Source organism: Cyprinus carpio, chromosome A4 (genome assembly GCF_018340385.1).
Source record: "Cyprinus carpio isolate SPL01 chromosome A4, ASM1834038v1, whole genome shotgun sequence".
NCBI classification, from domain to species: domain Eukaryota; kingdom Metazoa; phylum Chordata; class Actinopteri; order Cypriniformes; family Cyprinidae; genus Cyprinus; species Cyprinus carpio.
In genome coordinates this window covers 30,607,807-30,618,722 of record NC_056575.1, presented here as the reverse complement: position 1 = coordinate 30,618,722, position 10,916 = coordinate 30,607,807, and the positions used below count along the sequence as shown (strand labels likewise).

The 10,916-nt window shown below is 38.6% G+C and overlaps 1 protein-coding gene across 1 annotated transcript; it reads left to right on the top strand.

Annotated features, from left to right (window-relative positions):
• The first annotated feature begins 5,347 nt into the window (after nt 1-5,347).
• On the top strand, nt 5,348-10,601 carry LOC109081879 (C-type mannose receptor 2-like). The gene is made up of 4 exons (XM_042746754.1): nt 5,348-5,376; nt 5,886-6,028; nt 9,675-10,022; nt 10,188-10,601. Exons 1-4 carry the CDS (start codon nt 5,348-5,350, stop codon nt 10,547-10,549), a joined length of 882 nt encoding a protein of 293 aa, XP_042602688.1. The 3' UTR covers nt 10,550-10,601.
• The last annotated feature ends 315 nt before the right edge of the window (nt 10,602-10,916 follow it).

Here is a 10,916-nt window from a genome sequence, read left to right as displayed (position 1 = left end):
GATCACTTTTAACTTGTAATGGAATCATTTTTGCTGTACTTTTACTTCAGTATGGTTTTCAAGCATTCTTTAAACCTCTGCTTTAAAATTAAAGTCAGTAATATAATCATAACTACTCATAACTGAGGTTTAAACTAAATTTATTATCGAAAAATTAAAATACCTCATATTGCCGTAAAAAGGGAATTATAGTTTATACTGTGACCACATTAGCAGTATTATAAATAGTGAACATGCAGCAAAAACAAAAACATACAAAATGACAACATTGGCTGCATTTCTTTATAAAAATATTTCTTTATGATTCTTGCAGCACTGTGTGTGACTCTGCAGCTCATGCTAAATGAGCAAAGCAGACGCTTTCAGTTCAGAATTGAAGCGACTGTTATCCAACTGAATTCAGAGAATTAAATGTGTTTATCAAAAATATCAAAACGACAATGGAGGTAATGTAAACGTAGCTGTGGCACATTTTATGTTACTTCACCCTCACACTCCCTCATGACTTACCTTGTGAACCGCACTTTGAACTCTATAACGATTGTTCTTATTATTGGGTATGCCAAGTGCAGTGTACACTTGACCCCAGAAGCCTTCATTATGTGATACATTGGCATCAAATTTGATGCCTTTCTTTTGAAGTTCTTAAACAATATCCACAATTTCACAGACTGCTACAAAATGTACATATGTATTGCACAACAGCGATACTTAAGAAAGTCCAAAACAGATGAGATACTTGTGCCCACAAAACTCGATGAAATGGCAGAAAATATCAGCAGGGGCCATAGGAACAAGTCTCTTCCGGAGTCTTCTTCACAGCAGGGTAGATGTAAGCGTTGCACTTAAGATCATAAGAATGACTTCCTTATGCATCCTCTGTCATCTCCACTGTCTTGAGTGTCTTGTTATTGGAAATAAACTATTAGCTCACTATTAGTTGAACAGATGCTATATCATTTTTAAAGGATACTCATCTTAAAATCAGGAAATTTTTTATTATTAATTAGAAAAGATATAAAGCACTATCTATAGATATGACATTTTATGGGTGTTTTATATTCATTTTTACTGTGTAATTCAACATCAGCCATTGGCTGAGTGCTACAGTGTGGTGTGATATCAGTCTGAAATGAAAGAAGTCTTTGAAAACAGGGAGTATATGAGATTTTAAACAGCTTAAATTTTGTAATGTAATATCAGATAGTCTTGACATTGGTTCAGTGACGTCTAACAGCAGAGGTGTAAAAGTAAGTACTCAAAAATTTTACTCAAGTGAAAGAACAGATATTTAATGAAAATTTTAATCAATTGAAAGTACAAGTATATGGCCAAAAAATACTGGAGTAAAAGAAAAAATGTCAACTTTAAATTGTACTCAAATATAAAAAAAGTAGAAGTACTTTTTTAACAGATATACAGAAATGATGTTAAAGGGAGAAAATGAAACAAAATGCACAGGTCAAACACATACATCTAGTGCAACAGCAACATTTAAAATGCAGCACAGTGGAACACACGGACACAAATACAAGGAAAGGGATTCAAAGGAAACTCTATCCTTTCCACCCTCATGCCGTCCAATATATATATGACTTTCATTTATCAAATGAACACAAATTAAGAGTTTTATAAAAAAAAAAAAAAACATCTCTATAGTTTAATGCAAGTGATCCTGTCCCCCTTGCATTATACAGACTAAAAATCTTTTCTTGTTTTCATATGAAGAAAGAAAGTCACAAACATCTGGGATGACATGAGGGTGATGTAACTTTAATAGCAACTTTGCTACCTCAGTATGCTCAGTAAACTTTTTAAGCCAGACATTTACCTGATGAAAGTCACAACTGAAGTAGAAATGTGTGTGCTTGATGCATGGAAACAATGATCACTGGTTCTCACGTCAAGCACGCACATTTGAACTTCTGTTTAACATAGTTATTGTGCATAAGATAAAAAAAATGTAATGTACTTTTTAAGATAAAATTAAATTGTAAGGAGTAAAAAGTACTGTTTTTTTCCTCCCGAAATGTAATCAAGTAAAAGTGCAAGTAACCATTTTAAATTGTACTTGAATAAAGTCCAAATCCCCCAAAATAATACTTAAGTAATCAAGTAAAATGACTCAAGTATTTTACACCTCTATCTAACAGTGCACTGAGAGAGTCTTCTATTAATATGAATTGAATGTGGTCTGTGGAAAAGGAGCTTCCATTTGACAGTTATCTGAATGTATAAAAAAAACTAACTTATATAAATAACTAATATGAGATTTTGGAGGGCTTTTATTATGTAATGCAACATCAGATCGTCCTGAAACTGGCTGAGGGACACCCTGGGGTACTGGACTACTAATCTGAATTGAAATTATTCTGTGGAAACAGGGAGTTTCCTTTTTAGAGCTATTCAAAATCACAGGCAGAACAGGTGAAATATGAGATTTTGGGGGGCTTTTATTATGTAATGCAACATCGGATCATTCTGAATCTGGCTGAGGGACACCTTGGGGTACTGGACTATTAATCTGAATTGAAATTAGTCTGTGGAAACAGGGAGTTAAGATTTTAGAGCCATTCAAAATCACAGGCAGATTAGGTAGAATATGAGATTTTGGAGGGCTTTTATTATGTAATGCATCATCAGATCATTCTGGAACTGGCTGAGGGACACCCTGGGGTACTGGACTATTAATCTGAATTGAAATTAGTCTGTGGAAACAGGGAGTTTCCTTTTTAGAGCTATTCAAAATCACAGGAAGAACAGATGAAATATGAGATTTTGGAGGGCTTTTATTATGTAATGCAACATCAGATCGTTCAGGAAATGGCTGAGGGACACCCTGGGGTACTGGACTATTAATCTGAATTGAAATTAGTCTGTGGAAACAGGGAGTTTCCTTTTTAGAGCTATTCAAAATCACAGGCAGATCAGGTAGAATATGAGATTTTGGAGGGCTTTTATTATGTAATGCAACATCAGATCGTTCAGGAAATGGCTGAGGGACACCCTGGAGTACTGGACTATTAATCTGAATTGAAATTAGTCTGTGGAAACAGGGAGTTTCCTTTTCAGAGCTATTCAAAATCACAGGCAGATCAGGTAGAATATGAGATTTTGGAGGGCTTTTATTATGTAATGCATTAATCCATTTTTTAAATTTATTTATTTATTTATCATTCATATCAGGCCTTTTTTAATGAATGAATGAATGAATGAATTAATGTATTGATTTAATATAAGACTTTTTTTTAAATGATTTATTAATTGATGTCATTCATTTCAGACCTTTTTTTAATTCATTCCTTAATTCATTCAATATGTGCAGAGAAACTGGCTCAATAAATGAAAGCCAAAGATGACTTTTTGTCTGATCTGGGGTATCATGCGCTATTACCGTAAAAAGTAGTATATGCGCCAACCACAAAATAACATGGCGGCTAGAATGTCCGTGTTTTTCAAAGTGGAGGCTGGCCTGACCGCAGTCGATCAGCGGGAGCTCAGTTCTCATGTTACCGAGAGCACTCTCAACTCGGCTAGTCCTTCTGACATTTGCCGCTGGCTCTGATGTCATTTTAGTGGTTTAAGATAAAATATAATTTGTTTGGGGTAAATCTAAATCTTTGGTCTTTATTCAATTAATCTATTAATAAATAATTTAAGTTTTTTATATATATATATATATAGATAGATAGATAGATAGATAGAGAGAGAGAGAGAGAGAGAGAGAGAGAGATAAACTATTTAAAAAGGTTCTTGATTGGGAAAGGGAAGAGTGGCATGTGAAATTTTCTTTTGATTTACACCCTTTATATATTGTAAATAATCTTTTCAACCTCTCTTGTAAATATTGCTATCTTTTTTCATACTTAACTCTTGTAAATCGTTCATTTTCAATAGTTTGTTTTGTATTTTTACTATACTATTGTGAGTGTATTTGCAATAGGATATAATTAGAATGAATGTACAAATGTTTGCCATAAGTATTCTAGTCTTAACATATAAATAATATTTTTATTTAACAAATACAAATTATGATTTACTATGTTGTGCACAAAATAACACACCAAAACCTTTGGTCATTGTATAGAACATATACAAAATAAATAAAATTAAATAAAAAATAGATATATAAACTATATACAAAGAACATTTACAACTATTTACATGCAGGAATAAAAAGGATCTTGCTTGGAAGAGGGAAGAATGAGGGCCAAAGTGAAGGAGAGGCGAAAGGAGAGAAAGTCTGGTTAATTGCCTGCAGAGATTGCTGCCTCTTTTTAAAAACTGATCTTGAGGCTCCAATTGTTCCAGATTAAGCAGAACTACTGCTGCTTTCATAAATTAATTTATGTATTTGAAATTTGACAAATTCTTTCGTCTGAGGCGGCAACCTCTGCAGGAAAGGGACCAGACTCAAGAGGAAGAGCTCATCCTCTGAGCGTGGAGGCGGCGCTGGAGCTACAGGACAGGTCCGGAGTGCTTCTAGGAGCTGACGCTCCACCTCCGATGGCTGCTCCCTACGCCTTCTCTGAGAGACCAGACTCAAGAGAAAGAGCTCATCCTCTGAGCGTGGAGGTGGTGCTGGAGCTACAGGACAGGTCCGGAGAGCCTTCTAGGAGCTGACGCTCCACCTCCGATGGCTGCTCCCTAGGCCTTCTCTGAGAGACCAGACTCAAGAGGAAGAGCTCATCCTCTGAGCGTGGAGGTGGTGCTGGAGCTACAGGACAGGTCCGGAGAGCTTCCAGGAGCAGACGCTCCACCTCCGATGGCTGCTCCCTAGGCCTTCTCTGAGGGACCAGACTCAAGAGGAAGAGCTCATCCTCTGAGCGTGGAGGTAGGTGGTGCTGGAGCTACAGGACAGGTCCGGAGAGCTTCTAGGAGCTGACGCTCCACCTCCGATGGCTGCTCCCTAGGCCTTCTCTGAGGGACCAGACTCAAGAGGAAGAGCTCATCCTCTGAGCGTGGAGGTGGGGCTGGAGCTACAGGACAGGTCCGGAGAGCTTCTAGGAGCTGACGCTCCACCTCCGATGGCTGCTCCCTAGGCCTTCTCTGAGAGACCAGACTCAAGAGAAAGAGCTCATCCTCTGAGCGTGGAGGTGGTGCTGGAGCTACAGGACAGGTCCGGAGAGCTTCTAGGAGCTGACGCTCCACCTCCAATGGCTGCTCCCTAGGCCTTCTCTGAGGGACCAGACTCAAGAGGAAGAGCTCATCCTCTGAGCGTGGAGGTGGTGCTGGAGCTACAGGACAGGTCCGGAGAGCTTCTAGGAGCTGATGCTCCACCTCCGATGGCTGCTCCCTAGGCCTTCTCTGAGAGACCAGACTCAAGAGGAAGAGCTCATCCCCGAGCATGGAGGTTGTGCTGGAGTTACAGGACAGGTCCGGAGAGCTTCTAGGAGCTGACGCTCCACCTCCGATGGCTGCTCCCTAGGCCTTCTCTGAGCTCTTCTTCTTGATGGTGTTGTATCAAATGATAACACATTTTGTACAATGAGAAGGCAGAAAAGGATTAAACTCATTCACAAACTGTCAGTGTTGTGTGAGGCTATGAGTGCTTACTGTAAATGTAATATGCATGTAAACATGGTCATTATTGCCTGTACACACCTGTGGGTACAGCAGCAGATGTTGAAGGGCCGGCAGTGGAAGCTGAAGCAGCAGTAGGTTCTGGTAGAGGGGACCCAGGCTCACTGCCATCAAAAGAACCAGTTGGCTCTGTCATGACAAAATTAAATAAAAATATTATTATATACAGAAATATTAATAACATTACACACATTGCACATAACATCAGACAGAGAGAAATTAATTTAGACTTTTCATCATAAAAAACAACATATATGCCCTGTTGTGTTGCTTCACTTGTCAACACACCTCCTGTCTCTGAGTGCCCTGCTGCTGCTGCTTCTGTCTCGCCCTGGTCCTCTGGGTGCTCGTACCCTGCGGCCTGATTCTCCTCACCCCCCCTCTCCATATTCCCGCTGGTCTCCTGTGGGGAGACGAAGAGGTCGAGGAAAGACAGGACCGCAGAGTACTTGCACTTTTTCCCTGACCCTGCTGCTGACCACTCCTCTTTGTCTCCTTTCTCCTCTCTTTTAAATATGTGTCCCTCAGACCCTTACACTTCTTTCTGCACACTTCCTCTGAATAAACACATCAACTTACCAGATTGTCCGACCTCCTCACTCACTTTCTTCCAAGCAAGATCCTTTTTATTCCTGTTTTTGTAAAAGTATGAAGAAGTATCATACAGCTCCAGGTATCCACATACAGCGACTATGACTTTGTCCTCCATTGCTGTTTCGGATTTTCCCTCTGCTCGCTACGTCCTAATCATGTCACTACTAGAGCAAGCTCCTGATTGGTTAATGCGGTGCCAAATTTCGCCAAAGTTCAGATTTTTCAACTCACGCGTCAAAATGCCCGAAACACTCAATTTACGCTGCCAGTTGTCTATTTGCGTCTTTGCATTGACTTAACATTGAAATCACTCATGCCAGGCGCTCTATTCACGTCTGGTGTGAACGCACCATGAGACATCAGAGCCAGCAGCATATGTCAGAAGGACTAGCCGAGTTGAGAGTGCTCTCGGTAACATGAGAACTGAGCTCCCGCTGATCGCATGATGGATTGTAGCGTGGTAGAATACTAGTTATATAACTGTCTAATATAACACCCAGATTTTTGACTGTAGAGGAAGTAACAGTACATCCGTCTGGTTGCAAAGTGTAATCTACGAGATTCTGTGTAATGTTTTTTGGTCCAATAAGTAATATCTCTGTCTTATCTGAATTTAATAGGAGTAAATTATTGGTTAACCAATCTTTTACAGCCTTCAGTATCTCAACACAAATCTAACAGGGGCTTCATATTTCATGTGGATTAACTTGAGTCTGCTCGATGTAGGAATGATAGTCAATTACAACCTAAACCCTTGATGCTGAGAATTTTAACCCTTGTGTTGTGTTCAAAACTCTATTACACCTGTGGTGTTCCAGGGCAAAAATGACCCGGCCTCAAAAAATTGCTTATAAATCACTCATTATGCTATATTTTATCACCAAATATTGGATTCAATCTTTTTGTCAACTTTGTTTCTTTCATTTTGGACTGGTTTTGTATTTATATTTACATCTGATTAATCGTAATCAGAGGAATTTTTTGAGCAAAAAAAAGATTATTTATGAATAATTTTCACAATATTAAATAAAATGTGGAGAAAATTTGCACTGTTCATCACAATAGTGTCCTTTAATGTTTAATCAGGGAGTTTGTTTTGAAAGGTTTTTATTTTGTACAAAATGGCACAAAGTCACACTTTTGGTGTTCCCGGTCAAAAATGACCCAGCCTCAAAAAATTGCTAATTAATCACTCATTATGCTATATTATCATCAAATATTGGATTCAATATTTTTGTCAACTTCTTTTCTTTCATTTAGGACTGGTTTTGTATTTGGAAGTTTTGCTGTTCCCTGTCAAATCTGAAGATTGTGACATACAAGAAAAAACACATTACAGGGTTAGTTCACCCAAATATGTCAAATTAGCCTCTGCTTTTTACTCAACCTCGAAGCATCCTAGGTGTACATTACTTTCTTCTTTCAGGTGAATCCAGTCTGAGTTTTATTAAAAATTGTCGTGGCTATTCCAAGATCTATCATTGCAGTCAGCGGGTGTTTCTGTTGAACAGCCACGCCTCTGAGAAATGCTAGTCTCACAAGTTTATTTATAGGAGCAAAGGAAGCAAAGTTTCCTTACTTTAGCGAAGGAAAACCAGTCTCCTCTTGTTTTATATTAAAATCCTCCGAAATTTTTCTTTACAAAACCTAGGTTTGTACTTCTAATTCGTAACCAGCATTTTGTTTTGTTCTCTATCCGTATTCGTCACTAATCACGCAACGCCTATGTCCTGCGTCATCCGCTGGAACGGCTTCCGCATATGACAGATATCGGAAGTGAGAGAAATGTGTTTATTAAGTTTAAAATATGGATATTTTTTTTTACAAAACACATGCATTCACTACAGGAGGCCTTTATTCACCCTGTGGAGCTGTGTGAGGCACGTTTTATTATAGATGTGCGCGCTTTATTTGACGACTTGTGGACTGTTCAACAGAAACACCCGCTGACTGCAATGATAGAGCTTGGAATAGCCACGACAATTTTCAATATAACTCCGACTGGATTCGTCTGAAAGAAGAAAGTCTAGGATGCTTCGAGGGTGAGTAAAACGCAGGCTCGTTTTCATTTTTGGGTGAACTAACCCTATAAGATTCTTATATAGAGAATATTTCATGGAACAACAAACCAATATTTATACTGTCTCAAAAAATAACACATTGACACTGTCATACAGAGACAATGTCATGCAACAATAAATCTGACCATTGTGACAGAGAAAAACAGCACTGGTTTCATGGTACAACAATATTTATATGCTCTGTCTTTGTGCTTTTTTGTCATTTATTAGTAAACTTTTGTCTGTTTTGTGAGAACATGAAAGCCTCAAAACCTGTTGTCATAATATTTTGTCTAAAAGGTGTAATGGGAGAAAGAAGTTGAAAGAAAGATTCTTTTGAAGCAGGGTGAAGCCAGTTTGTGTGTGTGTGGGTGTGGGTGTGGGTGGGTGGGTGAGAGAGAGAGAAAGAGAGAGAGTTATACTATCAGATTGATGAAATGATATCAGATGCAGTTCAGGGTAGGTTGAAATAGAATGCTTGTATTACTCCCAATAGTTTGTATATGTGTGTGTGTGTGTGTGTGTGTGTGTGTGTGTGTGTGTGTGATAGCGTGAGTATGCATGCATCCACACATGAACAGGTCCAAGGCCTTTATGTTTGCAGGCACACATGTACATATGTGAACGTGAACAAGATCAACATGTTCTTGAACACTAATAGTTTCTATTACTTTCATTCTTTCCTATTCACTTTGAATGGCTGGACATTTTTGACCGGGAACACCACAAGTGTGACTTTGTGCCATTTTGTACAAAATAAAGGATTTAAAAGCAAACTCTGTGATGAAACATTTTTTCATCAGTTTTTATTTAATATTGTAAAAGATTGAATCCAATATTTTGGTGATAATATAGCACAATGAGAGACTTTAAAAGCAATTTTTTTGAGGCCGGGTCATTTTTGTCCAGGAACACCACAAGTGTAACAAGGAAAATCTCCCCCCAAAAAAGTAGACAATGATCAAAAAAAATTGTGAACAAAGTCACTAAATTTCAGTCCAATGTGATAACATTAACTAGTATTTTCGGGAAAAAGACAATCTTCTCGGACTTCAAGGGGCGTGACCCGAACGCCACATTTAATGTAGCAATTCAATAGTGAAGCTAATTTATAATAAAAGTCATGTTACAGGGTTGACATCAAGTTTCTGTGTTTCTAAATGTTTTACTGTGTGCGACTTACTGTCTGTATTTGTGTAAGTTTCATTTAATGGTTTGAATGCCAATCAGAATCTAGTTTTTAGACAGATTGTGGTATAATTTAAAATATCTTCATTGTGAATATTCAGTATATCACCAGCTGTAGAAGCAGCTCAGGTCTTTGAATGACGTTTTTCTGATGTTTCCACTGCTGCTCCCGTTCACATCCAAACCAGCAGCATAAGAATAATGAACAAACTGATTCATGAATCTTTTTCTCATTTGTTTTTCTTAAAGCGAACGCAGGACTCGTCTTTGTCAATCAGCTGAAGAGTTGGAGACACGATCAGAGTTACTGCAGACAGAATCACACTGATCTGGTCAGTGTGAGGAACCAGAATGAGAGTCAACAGGTTCAGAAGATCATTAGCGATAATCACTCATCTGGATCACATGTCTGGATCGGTCTGTTCAGAGACTCATGGCAGTGGTCAGATCAGAGTAACTCTTCATTCAGAGACTGGGACACAGGTGAACCTAATAATGTTGGAGGTAATGAAGACTGTACAATAACTGAACTGAAAGCTCAGGGACTGTGGCATGACAACCCTTGCAAGAATCAATTTCCTTTTGTGTGTCATGAAGGTGAGTAGATCCTCACAAAACACACACGATCCATCATCACCTCCAGATCTCTTAAAGTTCACTCTACATGTCTGACATGACAGATTCATCCCCAGTGTTTGTTCTGCATGTTGTTTTTGATCAGTCTCTCTCTAGTTTCTGCTTGTGCTTCGTTTGGTTTTCCAGATAAACTGATTGTGATCAGAGAGAATCTGACGTGGTCTGAAGCTCTGAGATACTGCAGACAGAATCATGTGGATCTGGTCTCGGTTCATTCAGAAGAGATTCAGCATCCTGTGATGAACGTGGTTAAACAAGCGTCTACTGCGGCGGTGTGGTTGGGTTTACACAACTACTGCATCATGAACATGTGGCTCTGGCTGAGTGGAGAGACTGTGTGCTATCAGAACTGGGCTCCAGGGAACGGAACGAAACCGGAAAACTGCAGCCTTGAGAACAGAAAAGGAGCAGTTCAGTCTGGAGGAGATCAGCGCTGGATTAGCCTTCCTGAATCTCACAAACTCAACTTCATCTGCAGCAGAAATTAAGAGCAAGGAACACGCTAATGTGTTTACTTACATCAATGGTTTTCATAGGCTACTTCATTATTTTTCTGATTTACTTTTATGTTTGATTTGTTCTTCAGTAAGTTCTGAGTGAATCTGCTCATTGGATTTTAAAAGAGGCCAGAAATCTGTTATATTTCTGTATTATGATATATATTTTTAAGAAACTCTTTGTATATCTGGTGTGGTTATGACTCTGTATTCAAAATATTTGATTAGTGCAAAACATACAAACACATCAGCTCAAATAAACTCATCTACAGCCAGTATTGTCTGCTATTTCCTGATTTCCCCTCAACATCACATTGAACTCTAAATTATACTGTATGTATCAAATTTGTTTGTTGAT

Bases quoted from the DNA above. Each gene is read 5' to 3' on its own strand.
- LOC109081879 (XM_042746754.1), top strand. From the start codon at position 5,348: ATGGAGGTTGTGCTGGAGTTACAGGACAG. The intron at 5,377-5,885 runs GTCCGGAGAGCT...CCTGTCTCTGAG, and splicing joins GTGCTGGAGTTACAGGACAG to TGCCCTGCTGCTGCTGCTTC. The intron at 10,023-10,187 runs GTGAGTAGATCC...TTGGTTTTCCAG, and splicing joins TCCTTTTGTGTGTCATGAAG to ATAAACTGATTGTGATCAGA.